Source organism: Castor canadensis, chromosome 8 (genome assembly GCF_047511655.1).
Source record: "Castor canadensis chromosome 8, mCasCan1.hap1v2, whole genome shotgun sequence".
Taxonomy (NCBI): domain Eukaryota; kingdom Metazoa; phylum Chordata; class Mammalia; order Rodentia; family Castoridae; genus Castor; species Castor canadensis.
Window position 1 is genome coordinate 154,256,413 of NC_133393.1, and position 23,449 is coordinate 154,279,861.

General features: G+C 49.6%; 1 protein-coding gene and 1 long non-coding RNA gene across 2 annotated transcripts; both read left to right on the top strand.

The window, feature by feature from the left end:
* The first annotated feature begins 8,717 nt into the window (after positions 1-8,717).
* Positions 8,718-12,311, top strand: LOC141425587 (uncharacterized). Its single transcript, XR_012450566.1, has 3 exons — positions 8,718-9,006; positions 10,458-10,631; positions 11,696-12,311. It is a non-coding gene; the product is annotated as an uncharacterized lncRNA (long non-coding RNA).
* Positions 12,312-14,398: 2,087 nt separating this feature from the next.
* Positions 14,399-22,094, top strand: Upk3a (uroplakin 3A). Its single transcript, XM_020167413.2, has 6 exons — positions 14,399-14,526; positions 15,456-15,611; positions 16,679-16,958; positions 18,082-18,164; positions 20,321-20,453; positions 21,785-22,094. The coding sequence occupies exons 1-6, from the start codon at positions 14,475-14,477 to the stop codon at positions 21,921-21,923; spliced, it is 843 nt and encodes a 280-aa protein (XP_020023002.1). The 5' UTR covers positions 14,399-14,474; the 3' UTR covers positions 21,924-22,094.
* The last annotated feature ends 1,355 nt before the right edge of the window (positions 22,095-23,449 follow it).

Here is a 23,449-nt window from a genome sequence, read left to right on the forward strand (position 1 = left end):
AATGCCTAGGACTTGGGATCGCCCCTGCTTTCTCGCGGGCAAGTTCTGTCTCTCGAGAAAATGGAATATCGGTGGGACCTCCAAATGTTAGGAACAGGAATCCTATTCCCCCAAGAGACAGAGAGCCAGGCGTGAATGCAATCAACAAAGCAGAGTTTATTGGGCTGGCTAGCCAGGGTCGAGCTCCCACACGGACACGCAGGACCGGTTAGGAAAACACGACCCTGAGCCTCTTTAGGGGAAATCTTATATAGACCACTACCTGCCGTTACAGCAAAAGCCCGCGCAGCACTTAACCAATGATTTTGTAACACAGAGTAAAAGGTCAGCAGTTGCGCGCGTATTTTCGTTATCAACATTGAGCAAGCAGGCAGAGCACATCTTGCACGTACATCCTGTCACCTTTCGCAACCTTCTCACATTCCTCACATTCTATATCCCCGAGCCGAGCCCTGCTGCCCTGCTTATCTTATCTACATGGGGCATCTGGTACCGGTTTCTCCAACAAGGGGGTGGGGTCTGTTGAGACATCTCATTCCTTCTTATCCCTTTCAGAAATACTTAGGATCAAGTTGAAAAGTCTGATTTATTCCCCCAGAGAGACTCCTTTGGCAGCCTTGTCTGTGAGTCTGTTCCCAGAGTCTCACTTAGGTCTGGTGTCTGTTTATATGGACAACGGCCACTTCTGTTGGGAGTAAAAGACTTTTGTGTGTGTGTGTGTGTGTGTGTGTGTGACTGGGATTTGAACCCAGGGCCTACACGTTCAGCCACTCCACCAGTCCTATTTTTGTGAAGGATGTGTTTGAGATAGGATCTCACGAACTATTTGCCTGAGTCTGGCTTTGAACTGTGAGCCTCCTGATCTCTACCTCCTGAGTAGCTGGATTACAGGCATGAGCCACCAGCACCCAAGGGAGAGAAATACTTTCTAAGATTTGCTTGACTAATTCTCCATGGACCAATTCCTTTCTCTTGATTTTTACGAGACCCTGTTCTGTCCATATTTTTCTAAAAGTTTGCACTACTCCATAAACATCTTTAGAATCGGTGTCTTCTTGGCCTTCAGGCAAATTTAAGGCATGGTTAAGAGCATGTAACTCACAGGTCTGAGTCAGCCAGCCATTAGGTAATCTACCTTCCTCACATAAGGAGCGTTTGGCTCCATCAGTAATCGCACACCATTATGTCTGTTTCCCTCTATTATCCAGGATGATCCATCAACAAACAGCTTGGACCCATCATACAGTGGGACCTCACTTAGGTCTGGCCTGACCCTAGTTTGGTATTCTATGGTGTCTAGGCAGTTGTGTTCAGATGCATCCTGGCTTTCTTCTCCCTTCCAGGGAAAACTGGTGGGATTCAGGCAGGTATCAGTGGTCAAAACCAAATCATCCCTTTCAAATAATATGACCTCATACTTTAGAATTTGGGAATCTGTGAGCACCTCCTGGCTTTTTGATGTACTCCCCTGACCAGATGTGGAGTGCTTACTATTCAGACTCCTCCAAAAGTTAATTCAACAAACAACATTTGATTGACCTAACAGTCACATATAGAAAAAATGAACTTCCACTCTCAGACCACACACAAAAGTAATTTGTGAGGGTTCCACAATATGAGTCCTAGATCTAAAAACAAGATTTAAAATTATGAAACTGCTAGGGAAAAAACCCTACAGAAGCTTTTGAGTTAGAGGGAGATTTCTAAAATAGCACACAAAAAACACAAACTCTAAAAGGACAACTAGGAAATTGGACATTACCCAGATTTTAAAATTTTGCTCTTTGCAAATCATACATCAGCCATGTCTAGAGAACAGCTTCTTCGCCTTGTTTTATTCCTCCTGGCCCCAAGGAGCCCTTTTTATTCTTTTTTAATTGCCCCCAAAGAAAATGTACTGAGGCAGATATCGGTTTCTGTATCACACGTAAGCACCATGTTTTACATATAAAAGGAATACAAGTTTTTCACTCTCCAAGAAGCAATCTTCACCCCTTCAAGGCAATCTTCCCCCACTGAAGAAGCGTGCCGTAGAATCTACGAAGATCTATCATCACTGGAGATGAGAAGACAAACAGCCCTTGGCCTGGGATGCACCTCAGTGGTACTGCACACGCCATGAGCCAGACCCCGAGTTACATTTCCTACAACACACATGCACACATACAAACCCAATATTTTGTTTTTAATCAGCAAAAGATTTGAATAAACCAGGCACCGAAAAGGCAAAGGGATGACAAATGTATGGAAAGGAATCCATCATGATGAGTCAGGAGGGAACAGCTGCCACCCACACCAGCGAGCCCACACTTAAGACTGAGCACAGCAGGTGTGGGCACATTAGTCAACTTTCTGTTGCTGTGACAAAATAACTGAGAAAAACAACTCAAAAGGAGGCAAGGTTTGTTTGGCTCTTGATTTTAGAGGTTTCAGTTTGAGGTTGGCCGGCTCCATTGCTGAGATGAGGCAGAACATCATGGTGGCAGGGGTGTGTGACAAGGGAGGCTCACCTCATGGTGGTCAGGAGGCAAAGAGAGCAAGAGGAAAGGGGCCAGGGACAAGATGTAGTCCCAAGGGTATGCCCCAAGGACTCACTCCCTTCACCTAGGTCCCTCCGCCCAAGTTTCCATCACCTCCCAATGGCGCACCATCCCCTAATGAGGTCACTCTTCACGGTCCAATCTCTTCCAAACCCCCATCTCTGAGCGTTGCTGCATTGGGAACCAAGCTTTCAACACATGAGCCTGTGGGGGCATTCCAGATCCCAACCATAACAGTGGGTGAGGTATGGCAGAACGGAATCCTCACCCACTGCTGGTGGGAATGTAAATGTTCACCCACTTTGGAAAACAGTTTGACAATTTCTTAAAAAGTTAAACGCATGCCTACCCCATGACCCAGCCATTCTACTCTGAGATACTTACCCAAGAGATATGAAAGCATACATCCACACAGACTGGACCAGGAATAGTCAGAGTAACTTTCTTAATAATAGCTAAAACAAATAGTGTCTGTCAACAGACAAATGGATCAACAAATTGCATAACCTTACAATGCAGCACTAGGACTTACAATGCAGCACTAGGACTTACAATGCAGCTGGATTAAAGGACCCAGGTCCCCTCTAAACCAAATACAGCTCCCCATTTCCAGAGCCCGACTCTCCTGGTTTCTGTCCGCTGGTGCACTGTACTCACAGCATCACCTGCTTTGCTCCATGGCAGGTGCATTGGTGGCCTGACTGTAAAGCCAGCAGACACAATAGAAGCTGGCAGGGGGTCAGAGTGTGTCAGGGGTGGCACAGATTTGTCCCTGTAGACCCTTGTCAGGGGGCCCAGCCCCTAGTGTTGTCAACACAGCCCTGAGACTGTGCCAGGGGCAGCTAAGGACAGCCTTCAAGTCCAAAAGCTCCTAGAACAGCCACGGCTGAGTCGGTTCACAGCAGACTCTGTGCTGTACACTACCACATAGAGGAGTGCCAGCATCCCTGTTTTGAGGGGGTGGTAGGGGGCTGTCTGAGGGTAGGATGGGATGTGGTGGTGAAGAGGACACCGGGAATTGTCTCAGGACCCCTTTTAATATGACCCCAGGGTTGGGGCATTCAGCCTGTGGTGCAAAGCCAGAGCTGGAGGGGACCCCCTCTTCTTGGGAGGGGAACACACAGGAGAGCTGGCCTTGTCCATGGCTATAGCACAGTGCTTCAATCACGCTGGCCAATGAGATTATTTGAAAAACTGACCTGGCTTGTGTCTTAAGCTGGAGCCCTAATGCCTCAGTTTCCCCAGCTCTCAGTGGGGGGAGGGGCTTGATGCTCTTCAAGGTGGGGCTGTTCCTTGTGATGCACGTCTCCTCTCTGCTAATGAATGAGTCTCTCTAAACACGTTCCATCCTTGTGACCCAGAAGGGCTCTCGTTCAACCAAATCCCCTCCAGGATGACATTGTGCGGCCCTGAGCACTTTCGCCTCCTTGGGACTGTTCCTCCATTATAAAAAGTAACAATACACTAAATGAAATTAAAATTATTTTACCGCTACATTGGCATAAAGACAAACGTATCAAAATTATATGTTAAAATAGCTTCTTTCTACCTAAAAGCTCATTCTTTTCCTAGTAGAAACTGGGTGAGCTTCCCGAGGACGCCGCCAGGGGGCGCCCGGCACCGGCGCTGGGCTGCGCGTGGAGGGCGCGCTGGGCAGGCGGAGGGCGCCCGGGACCGGGCCCCCCGCGAGCCCCTCTGGGCATTTGCCCATGCCGTTCCCTCTGATAGGAACAGTATAACGTAAGAACTAGAAATCAGAAATAGTAATACAGAATCATGGATCATCCTGGCTTTCATATTTTAGATAATTTTATTTAAATAAGTTATTTGCCTTAAATTTATTTGTATTTTACTACAAATTCAATGCGATCTCCATAAAATTTAAGTGATATTTTCCACAGAAATAGAAAAAACTATTCTAAAATTCATATAGAAACCCCCAAAAAATGAACATCCGAAGCAATCCTGAGCAAAAAGAGCGATGCTGGAGGGGAGGGAGGAAGCAATTCTGGAGGTGTCAGTGCCTCACTTCAAACTACCCTAGACAGCCACAGTTACAAAACTAGCATAGCACAGCACAAAAACACACAGAGAGACCAATGGAGGAGAACACCCAGAAATAAACCCGTGCAGCTGCTGCCTGGTTGGCCACAAAGTTGTCAAAATATACACTGGAAAGAAAGACAGGCTATTTTAACAAGTGCTGCTGGGAAACTGGATATCCACAAGCAGATGACTGAAACCAGGTTGCTATTGCTCACCCTGTACAAAACTCAACTCAAGCTGAGCATGGCAGCCCATGCTTGTAACCCAAGCTTCTTGGGTAGGCTGAGATCATTAAGATCACAATTTGAGGCCAACCTGGGCAAAAAGTTTGTGAGACCCCATGTTAACCAATAGCTGGGTGTGATGGCATGAACCTATCACTCCAGCAATAGCAGGAGGCATGACAGTCCAGGATGGCTGGGTAAAAAGCAGGACCCTATCTGCAAAGTAACTAGAACAAAAAGAGCTGGTGGTGTGGCTAGCAGAAGAGCACAAAGCCCTGACTTCAAGCCCCAGAACTGCAAAACACAAAACAAATAAACAAAAAACCCAATGGGCATGGTGGCTCATGCCTGCAATCCCAGTTACTTGGGAGGGTAGCCTGGGCAAAAAATTAGGGAGACCCAGCTCAACAAGCCGGGTGTGGTGGTACAAACCTGTGAACCCAGCTGTCATCCGAGGCAAGCCCCAGGCAAAATGCAAGACGCTATCCTGAAAAAATAACTAAAGCAAAAAAAAGGGGAGGGGGGCTGGGGATGGCTCAAGTGGTAGAGCCCTGAGTTCAAACCCCCAGTACTTTAAAAAAAAAATCAAAAGAAATTTCAAAACAAAAGTTTTGGCTGGGGGCGTGGCTCAAGCAGAAGAGTGCCTTTAGTTCAATCCCCAGTACTGTCAACAACAACAAAAAAAGGATCGAAGCCCTTAATATAAGATCTGAAACTTTGAACCTGCTAGAGGAAAACACAGGGGAAACACTTGCAGATCTAGACATAGGCAAGAACTTTCTAGAGAGGACTCCACAACTCAGGAGACATAGAACTGATAAATGGAACTGCATCAGATTACAAAGCTTCTGCATAGCAAGAGAAATAGTCAACAGAGCAAAGGACAGCCTAGGGAATGGGGAAGACTCTTTGCCAGCTATTCATCTGACAGGGGACTAATATTAGTATATGAAGAACTCAGAAATTAAACAGCAAAAGAACAAATCATTTATTGAAATGGGCAAATGAACTGAACGGATGCTTTTCAAATGAAAAAGGACAAGCAGTCGATAACATTTAACTTCTGTAGCCATTAGGGAAATGCAAGTCAAAACTACATTGAGATTCCTTCTCACCCCAGTAGAAATGCTGTCACCAAGAAAACAAAAAATGACAAATGCCAACAAGGATGGGGGTGGGCAGGGAGAAAGGAACCCTTATACACTGCTGATGGGAATGTAAATTAGTCCAGCCTCTATGGAAATCAGTATGGAGGTTCCTCGGAAAACTAAAACCAGAACTATGATATGATCCTGCTATACCACCTCCTGGTATATACCCCAAAGCATCGAAGTCAACCTACAGCAGACACTGGCACACCTGTCACAATAGCCAAGTTATGGAATCAACCTTGGTTCCCATCTGCAGATGAATAGATACAGGAGTGCCAGAGGCTCACGCCTGTAACCCTAGCTACTTTGGGAGTCTGAGATAGGGAGGATGGAGGTTAGAGGCCAGCCCAGGCAAAGAGTTCTAGGGACTCCATCTCTAAAATAACCAGAGCAAAATGGACTGGAGGTGTGGCTCAAGTGGTAGAGCACCTACTTTGCAAGGGTGAAGCCCTGAGTTCAAACTCTAGTCCTACCACAAACAAAAACAAAACCCAGTGATCTGTATACACAGGGGAGTATTAGTCAGCTACTGTGTGATTTGCAGGAACATAGATGGAACAGGAGATCAGCACATCACAGGAAATAAGTCAGTCTCACAGACACATGTTTTGTCTCATTGTGGAATTTAGGGAAAACCAAAACTGGACATGAAGTATATGGGAGGGAAAAGGAGGGCAGCAGGATAAGACAGGGCAGCAAGGCTGGGGGTGTAGCTCAGTGGTAGGCCCTGAGTTCGATCCCCAGCACTGCAAAAATAAAAGGAAATAGAAGGAGTGAATATGATCAAAGTGTGTCATGTGTATGTGTGAAAATGTCATAATGAATCCCACTATTTGTGCAATTAATATTTTATATACTTTTAATTATTATTCAAATAACATAATGATTTTAAGCAATTATATTCGTAACTGTCTTTTGTCTATGTATCTCCCCATCTATCTGTAAGACACCCTCCCTATGTTTTGGCCAGGAGCCACCTGGTCATCTGGAACAGCTTGTTGAGCCCCAGGGCCAGCATGGTTTATTTTGTTTTGTTTTTTTCTGTGCTGGGGCTTGAACTCAGGGTCTACACCTTGAGCCACTCCAGCAGCCCTTTTTTGTTATGAAGGATTTTTTCAAGATAGGGTCTCATGAACTACTTGCCTGGGCTGGCTTTGAACAATGATCCACCTGATCTCTGCCTCCTGAGTGGCTAGGATTACAGGTGTGAGCCACTGGCGCCCAGCTGCCAGCATGCTTTTAAGAATAACTGGGACTGGAGGTGTAGCTCAAGTGATAGAGAGCCTGCCTAGCAAGCACAAAGTCCTGAGTTCTAATCAAAGTACTGCCAAAAAAAAAAAAAGTTAACTGGGGCCAGGTCAAATGGATATAAGAATTTACTCAAAGGGATCTCACTGGCCAAATTTTTCACGATGTGAACACCAAAAGAAGAAAGGTAACTGAATTTGATTGAATTTATAATTTATGGCAAACCATGGCTCTTTAATGCGAAGATAAAAAGCGCTGCGAAGGCTGGCATGGTGGCACCCTCCTGAAAGCCCAGCTACTCAGGACAGAGGGAGAAGGATCTCCGTCTGAGGACAGACCCTGGTCAAAGTGAGAGGTCCTGAGTTCAATCCCCAGCACCAGCAAAAAAGAAGGAGGAGGAGGAGGAGAAGGAAGAAGGAACGAACGAATGAACAAACAAAGGAAGGAAGGAAAGAAGGAAGGAAGGAAGAGAAAGAAATGAGGCATGAACACAAGAGAGGCCAGGGCCCTACTTAGTGGCTGCACTTGCTCTTCCCTGTGAGCCTTGGTCTCTCCACCCAGACCACTACGGGGTGGATCTGGATGTCTGTGGAGGACCCTTGCAGCCTGCTGGGCAAGGCCTAGGGTGGACAAGAGTGGGGGCAACAGTTCAAAGCCAAGGAGGCCTGGAGCCCAGGCTCCCAGTGCCAGTCACTGCCCCACCCATCCTCTGCACCCACAGTGTGCCCAGCAACCCCTAAAACTGCATTCAGGGGATCAGAACTCACAGAACCATCCAGCAGCCCAGTCCCGGGTTCAGGGTCTGGCAGGACTCTGTTTTTCTCCTTGACAGGTGGGGTTGACGGGGTGAAGCAGGACTGCTTTGGGAACTGAGGAGTGCTCCTCCCCCAACCCAGGACCTGCACTAATTTTCCTGGCTCAGAGTGAGGGATCTGTGGAAGGGGAGCCCCTGCACCACCCGTGGCTCTGTGCAGAGGGAAAGGCTGGGGTCGGGGCTCTGTGCAGGAAAGCCCTCAGGCTTCCAGACCTCACAAATAAAGAAGAATTAATGTCTGACCTGGGCTTCATTCCAGACATGGACAAACCAGTTTTGTGCTGTTTTCCCAGAAAGGCAGTGGCCCAGCCAGCTAGCCCTGCCCCCCACCGCCCCATGCTCTTTGGCCTTGACTGAGGTGTTTCCAGGACTCCTGGAGGTCTGATTGCCCTCAGGTCCCTGTTCTCATCATGGGATAGGACAGCAGGTAGTACTGGGTTAAAATCAGGTTGAACACTCGTTCAGTCACCTACAGTCACCCCTCAGGTGTCCCTGAGTGGGACAAAACATAAACCCCAAGCAACCTATGGTGGTATTATAGTTGTGTAATAATGAAGGAAATTTCATCATGTGTGTATCTATGAATCACAGTGATGAGATGTTAAGATTCTGGAGTGTGAGGGTGGTAGTGTGGTTATGTAAGAGGGGACATCTGCTGGAGTCACATGGGTGACATGTCACACTGAGTAAGGAACAAGAGCGAGTGTGGCAAAATGTTAGCAGTGCGAGTAAGTGTGTGTGTGCATTGTTCCATTCTTGAAATGTTCCTATAGGTTTGAAGCTTCCCAAAGTGTTGGGAAAAGTCACTAGAGAGAGCGCTCATCTAATAGATCTGGTGTTCTCCTAAGAAGAGATTAGAACAGAGACACACACAGAGGGAACAAGTGTGTAAAGACACAGGAGGAAGACAGCTGTCTACACACCCAGGAGAGAGGAACCAACCCTGCTGAAACCTTGATCTCAGACTTCTGGCCTCCAGAATGGTGAGGAAATGAACTTCTGTTGTTCAGGACGCCTGGAGCGTGATGTTTGTAACAGCACACTTGCACACTGATACACTGTGCCAGGTGGTGGTAGCAGGACCAGAAAGGAAGAGATGATTCCAGAGCCATTAGGGGATTCTAAAAGGTGGGATTCTAGTAGGAGGGGACTGAAAGGGAGGAGATGGGACCAACCTGACAGAACCCAGGCAGAGGGTGACCGCTGGCCTGCGAGACTCTGGGTCTGCCCAACACCCAGTCACAGCATGCCCACCTGTGCACTTCACCCTCCACTCTGCAAGGGGCACTTAAGTACTTGTATTTTACTGAGGAAAGTCCCAGGCTGTGGAGAGGAGTAGGAGCTGACAGGGGTGGAAGTGACTCTTGAGTCCTGTCGTGTGAGCCCTGAGGTCTCCCAGAGGTCTTGCTCTGCAGACCAGGAAGGCTGGAAATGCAGGTCTGGGGCTTGGGAGAGAAACAGGGACGTGAGAATCAGGGCCACAGACTAAGAGCAAGATGTGTTCATGCCTGAGGGCTGGGGACTTGGATTTTGTTGTTTCCTATCATTAGAAAGTGGCAGAGTCTCAAAGCTCCCAGGACACCTGGGACAGAGCTCTAGCAACAAAAGCCAAGCCTTGCTGCTGCAAGAATTTTCACTTCTCTGACTTTAAAGAAAGACCTCGTAGAAAGTGACCGGGTCAGGTCTCTCTGATGCTTGAAGAACATTCCAGGGTCATGAATTTCCAACCCATAAACTCTCATGTTTCAAGTTCACTGGAGGCCTGTGAAGGGCAGGGCACTGCTTGACCTTTCACAGCACGAAACTTCCTGCTCTTGACTCTTGACAGGCATGTCCTGTCTTCCAGGCCAGGGTTCAGAAAGGCGGCCTGATGGTCCAGATATGTAAATGGAACTAAAGTCAGGTGGATGCTGGGTGCCTTGGAAGTTGTCTAATCAAAGGGAAAAATGTTTTAAATTTTTTTTTTCGGAAAACTTTTGGGAGTGTCTACATGGAGGTTGGACTGGGCACATTGGCAGGCATGAAGTTTGTATGCTTTTTAATTTTTTTAATTTAATTTATTTTTACTTTATTTTATTACTTTTTCCGGTGCTGGGGATGGAACCCATGGCTTCGTGCCTTGTAGGCAAGCCCTCTCCCATGGAGCCATGGCCCAGCCATGGTCCTTTCTTTACCCCAGCTTTCTGTCCGCTGACAGCAGCCTTGGTCCTTGCCTCAGAGTCATTTCTCCTGGGAGTCTCGCCTCTTCAGGACACGCCCTGCAAAACTCAGCAAGCTTTGAAGTGGAGGCTTGCTATGTTCTGGGGTTTTTTTCAGAACATTTTTGAGGCCTTACAAGTTATTGTTTTAACATTTTCCCCCCAAACATTCTCTGCATATTTGGGCAAATCAAAAGCTGAGAAGACTTTGTGTTTGTTTTTCTCATACGAAACAGGAGCATCTTGGAGAAGACCATGTTTCCGGGCCTCACCCCTCTCAGGAGTGACTCCAACCAAGGCTGCGCTCATAAACAATCTTGAACCTGAAATGTCAGCCCATAAAAATTCTTGGAGGAAAGCCCCACCCTTGCTCAGGAGCTCCTATCTGTGGGGCATTTTCTGTATCCAAGGTAAGCTTCTGACCCCACTCCGCAGGTTACAGCTGACAGGCTATGAACTGTGGCTCCATTTTACATGAGGGGAAACAGGCCCAGGGAAGGTAGAGCACAGAATTTTCACCCCAAAACTTTTTTTTTCAATGCTGGCAATGGAACCTAAAGCTTTAAGAATGCTAGGCAAGGACTGGGAGCATGGCTTAAGTGGTAGAGCACCTGCCTCGTAAGCACAAGGCTCTGAGTTCAAACCCCAGTACCACCATAAGGCTCTGAGTTCAAACCCCAGTACTGCCACACAAAAAGATAGTTGCTTGGCAAGTGCTCTATCACTGAGCTTTACCCTTGGGCCTTATAATTCTTAGAAGTTAGCACTTTGATCTAGAAGCTGGATCAGAAAAGGGAGGAAGATACGCTTATTTTAGCAATAGCTTTTTTTTTTTGGCAGTGCTAGGGTTGGAACGCAAGGCTTCACACTTGCTGGCAGGTGCTCTTATCACTTGAGTCACTTCACCAGTCCTTTTTTGTGATGGATTTTTTTTGAGGGTCTTGCAAACTATTTTCCCAGGCTGGCTTTGAACTGCCATCCTCCTGATCTCTGCCTCCTGAGTAGCTAGGATTACAGGCGTAAGCCACGGCACCAGCTTTTTGTTTGTTTGTTTGTTTGTTTGTTTGTTTTCAGTGCTGGGGATCAAACCCTGAGCCTTGAGCATACTAAGCAAGCACTCTAACACTGGATCCTCACACCGGCCTTTCCCCATAGCACCTTTATTTTGAAAAACTTCAAACCTATAGGAATGTTTCACAAACAGCACACTGCACATGCAGACTTACTGACCACTAACATTATGCCACACTCACTCTTGTTCCTTACTCAGTGTGACATGTCACCCATGTGACTCCAGCAGGATCCCCTCTTATATAACCACACCACCACCCTCACACTCCAGAAACTTAACATCTCATCACTGTGCTCATTAGATACACACATGCCATAGCTCGAATTTCCTTCATTATTACACTAACTATAATATCATTTTTTGTTTGTGCTTTTTTTTCCTGTACTGGGGATTAAACCCCAGGCCCACCACCTCCAGGGTCTTGCTAACTTTGTCCAGACTGTGATCCTCTTGTCTTTACATCCTGAGTCTGTGGGATTACAGCTGTGTCACCATGTCCAGCAGATTGCTTGTTTTTAGAGAATGAAAGCCGTTGACTAATAGGGGAACAAGATGGCAGAGAAAGAGTGAGTAACAGAGGTGTTACTGATTAAAGTTCAATGTATGTGTGACATGCCATGACACAACTCCATTTAACAATCGATTTACACGTTAAACAATGAAGGGCAGGGAAAGTGAAACACGTCCAGTCAGAGGTGGACACCAGTGGTAGGGGTAGGAAACAGGAGAGGGTGAAGATGGGTGAATATGGTAGATGTATTCTGTATACTCATATGAAAATAGAAGAATGAAACCTGTTGAAATTGTTCTAAAAGGGAGAACACAGAGGGGGTGAATCTAAGATACTTTGTAAGCACATATGTAAATGTCACAATGGAACTCCCTTTACAATTAACATATACTAATAAAAATGTTTAAAAAAGTAAAATGGACCGGAGGTGTGGCTCAAGTGTTAGAGTGCCTTCTTTGCAAGCTCGAAGCCCGGAGTTCAAACCCCAGTGCCACTCAAAACAAACAAATAAATAAAAAAATTTTAAAAGTGAATCAAGAGTTACTTGCTACATTTATTGCTTTATCTCCTTAGTGGTCACCTGCTAGCCTTCTCAGCTTTTGTTTTGTCATATTCTTGCTTTTGTCCTTCATAGCACTGACATCTTCAAAGTCCTCAGGCAAGACATTTGCAGACAGTCTCGGTTTCCTGTTGATGAGGCCCAGATATAAACTGGTACCCTGGAGTACTTCCTGCCTCTGTGCCCCCAGAAGCACCCGAGGTCGGTCTGTCCTGGTAATGGTGCTGCCAGCCTTGATCACTGGGTTAGCTATCTCCAGATCTCTGCACAAGTTCTTCCTAAAACTCCTTCGCCCTATAGCATCATGGAGATGACTTTTTCACCTATTCACTAGCCATTACAATGGTAGTTGTAAAATGGTGACTTATGTTTTTGGTTTTAGTTGGTGGTCTTTCATTCCCCGAGTGGGATGCTGGGGTAGAACCTAGAACCATGTGCATGCTACACAACCATAGGGTCCCACTGAGCTACATCCCCAGCCCTGGTGGGGATGTATTTTTGTTTTGGGGGTTTTTTGAGACAGAGTTTTGATGTGTACCTCAGGCTGGCCTCAAACTCTTGGTCTTCCTGCCTCAACCTCCCGAGTGCTGTGATAACAGGAGTGTGTCACCATACCAGGCTCCCAGTGGTCTTCTTTTTAGAAGAATTTTCCCGTATCACTTCTCTTTCTTTCTTTTTTTTTTTTTTTCTGGTAGTACCGGGCCTTGAACTCAGGGCCTCATGCTTGCTAGGCAGGCGCTCTACCACTTGAGCCACTCCACCAGTTCTCCTATCTCACTTCTCTTTTAAAATATTTTTTATAAAATATTTTTTATCAGCACTGACTAATAGATTTTAATTTTATCCAATGGGCTAAATGTATTACTTCCGTTATTAATTTTGTGCTCCAAGTTTCCCAAATCTGCTCTTTGGGAGCCCTTTCTGGAGCTCTGGGAAGCTCCTCTGATACTCCCTGGGATCCTTTGAGCACTGCTTTACTTTCTGGCTCCCCTGGAGTTAGGGCAACAACCCTGGGGGTTATTACTTCCAGGCTCATTTAGTGGTGAGAAGTAAAAGTTGTTTTTTTCTTAAAGATGTCACTAATTGAAAATAAAAACAAAAATACTACAGCGTTCTCATTCCTCCATTCCAAATCTCCCTCACCCTATAGTGAGAAACTGGGTCCCAACCACTCCAGTCCCGGGGTACCCAGTACCCCAGTAGTTCAAAATTGCCCACTCTCCCCACTGCCAATAATTCACCAGTTACGGATCTGGTTTTATTTTGGGTCCCTTTGTCTTTATAATTTTCTCCACCAAGGGAGTCAGCCAGAAACCATTCCAAAGTCACTCGGATAGATAGTCTTTTCCCGCAAGTGGCTATGTCAACCTTGGCAAACCATTACTTCGTTGCTTTTTCATTTTACCCTCCCCCATCCTTATTGACTTGCTTTTACGTGTTAAATGTAAAATAAATCAATTAAGGTGCTGAAAGAAGCCATCTAGTTCAGACAAGCACCCCATCCATCTCTCTCTCTTTCTCTCTCTCTCTCCAAGCGTTCTGTCACCTAGCTACACCCTCAGTCCCCTTCATTACTATTTTCAAACGCCCCTTCAGGAAGCCAGCTTTAACACCCGGTTCCATTTCCTTCTGATGCATCCCTGGCCTGGTCCCTACCGCTCCTTGGCTTCCCTAAGTTTTGGTTTTGCACCATGAACCAAAAAAGTCACACAAATCACTCGCACTCCATAGTTGTAGGAATTAGCGCACCCCTCTCCCCCCGCAAAACAAAAACTGAAGCCCTAAAGGGGATGGAGTGTCCCAAGATCCCATTAATTGCGACGCCCTGAGAGCGCCAGCTGGGGCTCAGCACGCAGCAGGCGCTTTGGAGAGCGCGCAGGGAGGGACCGGGGATGGGTTGGCGCTCAGCGCTCGGCGCAGGCGGTGGGAGCCGGGGGCGGGGCCGTATGCAAATAGCCCGCGAGGAGGCCGCGGATTGGCCGGCGCGGCGGGGACGCAGGCGGGGGCGGGGCGCGCCGAGGGCCGCAGGTGGCAGGTGCGCGGGGCGGGGGAGGGAGCACGGGTGCCCGCGCTCGCCGGCCGCTCTGCGCCCAGGCGGCTGATCCCGGGCGATGCCTCAGCTCTGGGCCCTGCTGGCCCTCGGCTGCCTGCGGTTTTGCTTGAGTAAGCGGGGGAGGAGGGGGATGAGAGAGTGGGGTCGTGCCCAGGGCGGGCGTGTGCAGATTGGACCCTCACCCTCCCAGGGAGGCCGAGAGCAGCCTGGGTGGGGAGGGCGCTGTGAACTTCATTTGTTCATTCCAGGAATAGGCACCCATCCCTGTGCTGGGGACTCAGATACTATTGTTAGTAGTAGTAATAATAGCAATAGCCAACATCTGTGAGCGTCCTCTGGCGGGAATCCGAGGGCCCACCCGTGACTACAGCCCTGCGATGGATGGCGCAAGTGAGCAACCAACACAGGGCAGGTGGGGGACGGGGGAGGCGCTGCGGGAGAGCAGAGACGGAGCCAGACCCAGACTCACGCTGACTCCTGGACTGGGGGACAGGGAAGGACATTTCCTGCTGAGGGAGTCAGTCCTGAGGTGGGGGTGGGGGTGGCCCATCCTGGGATCTGCCGTTCATCCTCGTGGGGAGAGCATGGGTGAGGGAGCGTGCTCAGGGGTCGGTCTGGAGACTCAACGAAGCGAAGTCCGGACTTTCGGACCTTGCTGCCATTCTAGAGACTGGACTGCAAGAAGGGCAATGGGGCGCCAGGAAGAGCCAAGTGGGAGAGCTGGGGCTCAGACTTCCATGTTAGAGGGTCCTATTACTAGAGCCCAAGTGGGAGCAGGAGGGATGGAGGACAGATGGAGTGGATAGACTTGGGAGGGGCAGTGGGGTTCTTGGCTATGCAAGGAGAGGGAGAACAGCAGTTTGGTAGACCTCCAGGTTTCCAGCCAGAGTGACTGGCAGGGTGGGGGGGCAGGGGTACTGCCCTTGTCTGAGACGCGTTCCTGCGATGGCTCATAGGGAGGAGGAACGTTCAGTAACACACATGGGGTGGGGGGCAGAGAGTGCCGTGGGTCAGCTCCTATCCTCATTGTCTTCCCTAGCCGTGAACATCCAGCCCCAACTGGCTAGCATAACCTTTGCCACCAACAACCCCACGCTCACAACTGTAGCCTTGGAAAAGCCTCTCTGTATATTTGACAGCTCAGAGCTGCTCACTGGCACCTACGAGGTCTACCTCTATGTCATGGCTGACTCAGGTAAAGGTCCTGCTTTCCTGTGAAAGGGGCTTTGACTGCCCACAGGGAGAGGGAGGAGGGAGATAGAGGAGCGCTCCATCCCTGTAGTAGTTCAGGTAAACTTCATCAGCCCTGGGTGGCTGCATTCCCAGACCTGCCCTTGTCCTGGCATCCAGGCTAATGGGGGAAGTAGCTACCAGTCAGCAACTGCTTACCTAGTACCAGGTGCTTTGCACACCATAGAACTTCTTTTTCCAGCAGCTCATGGGGCAGAAAATGGAGGCTGGGGTGGGCAGGAAAGGTAGAATAGTTCTGGTCCTCCCAGAACCGGACAGCAAATCCAGAACTGGACAGCAAATCCAGAAATGGACTGCAATACAGGTCTGTCTGGCCCTCAGGCCCAAGTCCTCCCAGAGGCTTCCCAAGCTGGTTCAAGATTGGCTGTGTGCTAATAAAGCCAGGCATTGGTCCCTGCTTGGACCTGCTCCCTCTAGCCAGCCCTCAGTCCTTTGCTGGCAGGAATCCTAGGCTTCCAGGCCAAGGAACCCAATGACAACCTCTCACTTGTCCAGCATTTTAGTCTTCAGCAAATACTTCCTGACTGCCTGCCTTTGCCCAATCTGTGGGCACAATATGGTATTTTTCTCCCATTTCTCAGAAGTCTGGGGTCCATAGAGGTAGAATAAGTTATTGTCCAAGGTCACCTAGTTAGTAAGGAAGAGACCCAGGACCCAACAAGGTCTATCTGCCTCCACATCATCCCCCAGAACCATGTGACTCTCCTTTCTCATTTTACCAAGAGAGAGTTAGGGCTCTCAGTGATAGGTGTCAACGGCCTGTTGGAGTGGGATTACAGTAATGTTATAAGGTGGGTGAGAGACAGACACAGCACCCAAAGCCAGGGAGGTGCTCCTTAGCCGTCTCCCCCATTGCACTGGAGGAGTAGGGACTGAGCTTGCCCCATGTCTGTGACCCCAGTGCCCAGAGAAGAGGGGCAGAGAACAGGGCTCAGGGGCGTTTGATGAATGACCGAGTGAGTGTTGCTGAACTAGAGCGGCCAGGATCCTCATTCAGCACTGCCTCTGCAGCCAGCTCCAGGAATGCCTCTGTGCAAGATGGTGCCAAGAACCCACTGAGCTCCACGTTCCAGCAAACCCGGGGCGGGAGGACAGGCCCCTACAAAGCTATGGCCTTTGACCTGACCCCTTGCAGTGACCTGCCAAGCCTGGATGCTATCGGGGATGTGACCCAGGCCTCAGAGATCTTGAATGCATACCTGGTCAGGGTGGGCAAGAACAGTACCTGTCTGTGGGACCCCAACTTCCAGGACCTCTGCAACCCACCCTTGTCTGCAGCGACAGCGTACAGGTGGGTGTGAGCAGCTGAGGAGGGAAGGCAGCAGCCACATTTTGGCTAGAAGACCCAAGGGGGAGGGGACAAAATGATAGAAGCCACATTCAGAGCTCGGGAGCTGGCACCATCCCCGACCTCAGGCAGTGCTGGCTTCCTAGACGTGCAGCAGCACACAGAGCTGAAAGGGGCCCTGCCTGCCTTACTGCTCTGCAGTCACCTTCCTGGAATTCTTGATTTTAAATATTTTGACATTTTGCACCCCAAATTATGCAGCTGGTCCTGGCCCAGCACATTTGGGGAGTCCCCCCCCCAAAACCCCTTTGGTTTTTGTTTTGTTTTATTCTTTTAGGACAGGGTCTCACTACATAGCCAAGGCTGACCTTGAACTCTCTTTGTAACCCGGGTTGGCCTCAAATTTTCTGCCCTCTGCCTCGGCCTCCCAAGTGCTGGGGTTCGGGCACACCTCTGTGCCTGGTTTAAGGGTTGATTTGTGTATGAGTGTGTGTGGTACTGGGGCCTAGCATGTACCCTTCCACTGATTTATACCCCCAACCCCCTAGGATCTTTTTAAAAAAGTGTTAAAAAGTTACATGATGTAGACATCTCAGTCCTCAGATCATCTGCCATTTTAAACTGGCTATTTAGGAGACCTTAAGAAGATGTGGATAGTTTTATGTCACCCCACCTTTTTTTCTGATGACAACACTTTGGAAGTTCTTGTACCTAAAATGTAGCCTTGACCCAACAGCAGCTGGTTGATGATGGATGTTATCCTTTGCTTTTTATAAGTCCCTTCATGATCCCAGGGACTAGGCTTGGAACAGCAGAAGGCAGAATTGCCAGGAGGACAAGTGCACTACGTGTGCTACATAGAATAAGCAGGGGTCTCCCAGAGGGACCGCCTAGAAGAACAGCCCCCAACCCTGAAGGCTTCCCAAAGGCGGTGCATCCAATCTGGGGAAGGGCCCGGGGGTAATATATGGCCACATCCAGCATCCTTCTATTGTCCAGAGCCCACTCAGTGGCCATCTCCTGAAAGTGCCCCCTCGCTGGCTCTCCAACACCTGCCTTCTTCTGCTCCCTGAGGCTGGGTGTTTGCAGAATGGATGGAAGTCAGCCTTTCTCCTTCTCCTTCCAGGTTCAAGTATGTCCTGGTCAACATGTCCACAGGCTTGGTACAGGACCAGACCCTATGGTCAGACCCCATCCGCACCAACTGGCGTAAGTGGGGGCGATTCTCCAGGGGCCCCCGGAAGGTAGGGCTAGGCACAGATCATGCAGAGAGTCAGGCTGTCACTTGAAAAAGCCTCCTGGGTACACCAGCCATTGGGCTGTTGAGTAAAACACCTCTTAAAATAGTTTTAACATGCCAGGCACTGGTGGCTCTTGCCTGTAATCCTAGCTGCTCAGAAGCCAGAGATCAGGAGGATTGTGGTTTGAAGCCAGCCTGGGCAAATAGTTCATGAGACCCTGTCGTGGAAAAACCCGTCACAAAAAAAGGGCTGGTGGAGTGGCTCAAGGTATTGGCCCTGAGTTCAAGCCCCAGTACAAAAAAAAAAAATAGTTTTAACCTGAACTGTCCCCTCCCTGTCTGTCCCCTTCCCATCATCCATCCATGAAGGTTTTAACCTGAACTGTCCCCTCCCTGTTGTCCATCCATGAGGGCCAGAGCAAGGTGGAAAGTTAGCTGGGATGAGTGGGTAGTGGGTGTGCCAAAGTCAAGGTCAAGGGCTTCTCCAGCCTGCAGTGCATTCCCTCAAAGGACGGTAGCTGTCCTGGGCTTGCAGCTTGTCAGCCTGTCGGCCTTGTCAGCTTTGTCAGCTTGTCAGCCTCTTAGCTGGATCCTCACAGGTCCATCACCATGGGAGTGGACCAGAGGCTGAGAACTAAGCAGAGGTGGGTTAGAGGAACCCAGCCTGTCCTCCAGCCTGTCCTCCATACCCATTCCCTCTGGGGCCACGGTGCTCCTGACAGCAACACAGTAAGGACTGAGGTGCTGCCAATTCCTCTGTGGGTTTCACCTGGGTTCTCAGCAGAGAGCCCAGAGTCACACAGACTTTTATTTATTTAATTTTGGAGGTACTGGGTTTTGAACTTGTAGCTTTACACCTTACGCTTACTAGGCAGGCACTCTATAGCTTAAGTCACTCCACCAATCCACACAGACTCATCTACAGAAAGGGATGTCAGCACCACGCAGGGGTTTCCTTCCATAGGCAGTTGTGACTCCAATATAGGAACTTCCCTGGCCCCATAACTTGGCCCCACGACAGAACCGCTCGCTAGTTCTGTGGTTCAAGTACATGTGATGCGGTGTGTGAGTGTACTCGGTCACCCATGCCACCCCAAGGGGCGGGCACACACTCGGGAGGGATGTGCAGGTGTGTGGTGTTTGAGGGGGTGTGAGCCTATGTGACTGTGCGAGTATGTCTGACTGAATGTATATGCGAGCCTGAATGTGTGTGGTGTGTGCCTGTGGTTTGTGTGTTGTGTATGAACTTGTGACTGTGTAACGATGTGTGTGTATAACTGAATGAATGTGTAGGCGTATGTGTGTCTGTTATGCACAGGAGTCTGGGCGTGTGTTGTGTGTGATGTGTGGTTTGGGTGGCATGTAGGTATGAATCTGTGGGGGGTGTGTGCAGGAGTGTGTGTGGCTGAGTCACCCCTCCTGTCCTCTTCCCTACTGCCCCTCCGGAGACTTCCCACTCATCCCGGTGCCACTGAAAGAGCCTTGAGATCCTTAGGGCGGAGGCTCCTGGACCAGGCCTAGGCCCGGTCTCTGCCCCTCACTCCAGGACCTCAGTCTCCTGTTCTGAGCCATGGGAGGCTCAGAACAGTGAGGTTCCTTTGGGAATCCTGCTGGAAGCCCAGGTCCAGCCCTGGTGAGGCAGGACTTAAGGGCCAGTCTCTGGGGACAGCGTGCACCTGGGACCACAGTAAGTGATCTGCAGAACAGGGACTCCTGCATTGCATGTGGACAATGCCACAAAGTGGCAGCTCACTTTAGGACCTGTACATTGTCCCCAAAGGGTGATGTGAGCTAGAAAAGAGTGAAAGTCACAGTCGGCCTGGCCTGCTAGACCCTCCTTTTCCCAGCCCCTTACTTGACTTTAATTGCTTATGATATGTGTCCTACCCATGTCACCCGGAGACTCAAGTCAGTTAGAATTTAACACTATACAAAAAGAAGGGGCCAGAAACACTTGAAAGCTGGGAGTGAGAGGTAGGACAAGCAAACCCGGGAGGAGACGTGGCTGCCACTGCCTGGGGCCCCTGGCTCGTCCCTGGATTCTAGGCAGCCAGGGCAGGAGGGCCACCTGCCCGCCCAAGGGCAGGACATTGTCTGTGAGTAACTGGCCTGTGGTCCTCTGCAGCCACCCCCTACTCTGTCATCGACACATGGCCAGGCCGGCGCAGCGGGAGTATGATTGTCATCACGTCCATCCTGGGTTCCCTGTCCTCCTTCCTGCTTGTGGGCTTTGCTGGCGCCATCATCCTCAGCTTTGTGTGAGTGCCTGCCAGCTGGAAGGGCTGGACCCCAGGGACACACGAGACACAGGAAGAGACTCAGCATCTGGGTCCTTGAGGCAGAGCTGGGGTGGGAGCAGGAGCCGCCTTTCACCCTGGGTACCCTTGGACTTCAAGGTCCTATCTTTCAGCCTGGGAGGGAGGGGCTCGGGAAAGAGGGGCTCAGCCCCGGCTCTGAGCAGATGGCCCTTTCAGAGCTCAGCTTTGGACAGGGTTATGGCTCAGTGGCGAGGTATTTGTGTAGCATGAAGGAGGCCCTGGGTTTGACCTGAAGCACTGCAGTAAGGAGACGAATCTGAGCTCTGACATGTACAGTTGTGCAACCTTGGACATAGCAGGCTATCCTTGTAGACCTCAGTTTCCCCTCTGGAAAACAGATGATAAATGTTACTCACCCCTAGAGTTATGTGGAATTACCTCCACAAAGCCCTCAGGGCAGGGCCTGGGATCTCAACCATCATCTTTTGTTGTCATAATTCATCTACTTCAGTTCAGGTGGTGAGATGGTAAGGGATGGCGGGGGGAGAGCCCTAAGGTCACAGCCTGGAACTAGAGCCTGACCTGGTCTAGAACCCAGGTCTCCTGACTCCACTAACCTGGGAGAATAGAGCAGAGCATGAATCAAGGCAGGCCCTGCCTGGAGCTTCAGGGTGGGCTTCCTAGAGGAGGGGTTGACAAGAGCAGAATTATCTGGTGCTAGGCTTTGGGAGCCCCATGGGTTTCCAAGATGGAGACCAGTCCCCAAGAGGGTGAGGGGAGAAGGTAGGAAAACTTCTCTGAGAATGTAAAATTAACTGGGAACACGAAACTAGCCATGTGGGAAAGAGGGCACAGCATGGAGCTGGGGAGGGGAGCAGTGAAATCAGGTTGTCTTCTGACATTCACGTTGACAAAACACCAATAATAGATGACAGCAGCCTCCAAAAACACACTACCTGGCTGGACCTGCAAGCAGAGCAGTCAGTCCCTCCCTCAGGGCAGCAGCACAGTGTGTCACCGCAGGCCCCATCCTCCCAGCTCTCCCATGCATCCCTCCCACCTCCTCACCTGTGCTCCCCACCCTGCTTGGCTGCACTGAACACCCCATCTCACACCCCATGAGCTCTCTCTGCCCTGCCCCTGCTCCAGGACCAGATTACTGTCACCTCGCCCCAGAAAGCCTTCCTGGGGCTCCCACGTGGACTTGTCCATCCTGTTCTTGAGGCAACATCTGTGAAAGCAATGTCTAAGTGTTAGACCAACCAGCTGGAGGGGGGAATTTGGGTTTGCTCTGCTCCCCTAACCCAGGCTCTCTCTATCCCCTTGGCCAGGGACACGGGCAATTCTGATGGTGAAACAACGCATGACTCTCAGGTCATACAGGAGACTGTCCCCAACCCCCTGGGGACCTCAGAGCCTTCCTACACATCTGTGAACCGGGGGCCACCTCTGGACAGGGCTGAGGTGTAATCCAGCAAGCTCCGGGGCTAAGATGAGCCCCACCCCTAGGCAGCAGTCTCTTCCCCCTGGCTGGCCCTGGGGTCTGCAGTGGTCAGTGTTCACATCCCGGCTGAGCGGCAGGAGAAGCAGGGTGGGTTGTCCCAACAACAAGAAAACTTAATAAAATCTTCCCAAATTTCACATTCAGTAAGAATGTTCAGAACGAATGGGTGCGCAGGGAATGCACGGATGGGTCACGCTATATTGGCAGTTCTCTACAAGGTGGAGACGCCACAGTCAAACCACGGTGGTGAGGACTGAGTGAGAACATGAAGTCCCTCTGCCCCCAGCCCCAGCCTTGGTCTCCTCATCTGCAGGTCATTGTCAAGACCATGCTGGCTGTTTTTTTTTTTTTGACGACACTGGGGTTTGAACTCAGGGCCTCACACTTGCTAGGCAGGCGCTCTACCACTTGAGCCACTCCACCAGCCCCCAAAAGTTGTTTTTTGTTGTTGTTGTTTTTGGTGAGACTAGGGTTTGAACTCAGGGCTTCATGCTTACAAAGCAAGTGCTCTTCTGCTTGAACCATACCTCTAGCCCTGGCCTCCCTTCCTTCACATCTTTCCCCCAGGACCCCTCTGGTGAGCTCCCAGCCCAAAAGGAATATGAAGAATGGTGAATCAGACTGTCACTATGTGAGCAAAGGAGGCTGTAGGACACCTTGAGGCAGGGCGAGTCTGGGGTTGTAGTGAAGGGATTGTTCCAGGCCGGAGTCTGGGTTCAAAAGACTCAAGTTTCTCAGCTAGGTGCTGGTGGCTCATGCCTGTAATCCTAGCTACTCAGGAGGCAGAGATCAGGATCCCAGTTCGAAGTCAGCCTGGGCAACTAGTTTGCAAGACCCTATCTTGAAAAAACCCATCACAAAGAAAAGGATTGGTGGAGTGGCTCAAGTGGTAGATTGCACTGAGTTCAAACCCCAGAGCCATCAAAAAACAAAAAACAAAACAAAAAAACCTCTCCTGTGAACAATATAGCTAGACCTTTTGGGGTGTGCAAAACACCAGTCCCAGTCCACTCCATCACTGAAGGAAGAAAATATTTGTCAAAGTAGTGTTGGTTAAAGCAGGAAAGTTATCCAGCAGCTGCCTGCAGGCAGCCCCAGCAGGCTGATGAACAGCTGAAGTGATCCATCCTTCCTCTAGGGGCATGTTCACTTAATTCCTACCCCCTCCCAGCCTAACGGAATCCTATATTAAGAGATGGGGCCTGAGTCAGGCATGATAACACATACCTGTAATCCCAACTACTTGGGAAGTAAAGATCAGGAGGATCCAGGTGTGAGGCCATCCTGGGAAAAATGTTAGCAAGAACCCATCTCAACCAATAAAGCCAGGTGTAGTGACTGTCACTTGTCATCTCTGCTATGAGGGAGGCATAATTAGGAGAATCAAGATCCAGCCTGGCCCTAGACAAAAATGCAACTCTATCTGAGAAATAACCAAAATAAAAAGGGCTGGGTCACAACCAAGTGGTAGAGCACTTGCCTAGTGAGCATG

Bases quoted from the DNA above. Each gene is read 5' to 3' on its own strand.
- Upk3a (XM_020167413.2), top strand. From the start codon at position 14,475: ATGCCTCAGCTCTGGGCCCTGCTGGCCCTCGGCTGCCTGCGGTTTTGC. The intron at 14,527-15,455 runs GTAAGCGGGGGA...TGTCTTCCCTAG, and splicing joins CTGCCTGCGGTTTTGCTTGA to CCGTGAACATCCAGCCCCAA. The intron at 18,165-20,320 runs GTAAGTGGGGGC...GGTCCTCTGCAG, and splicing joins CCCCATCCGCACCAACTGGC to CCACCCCCTACTCTGTCATC.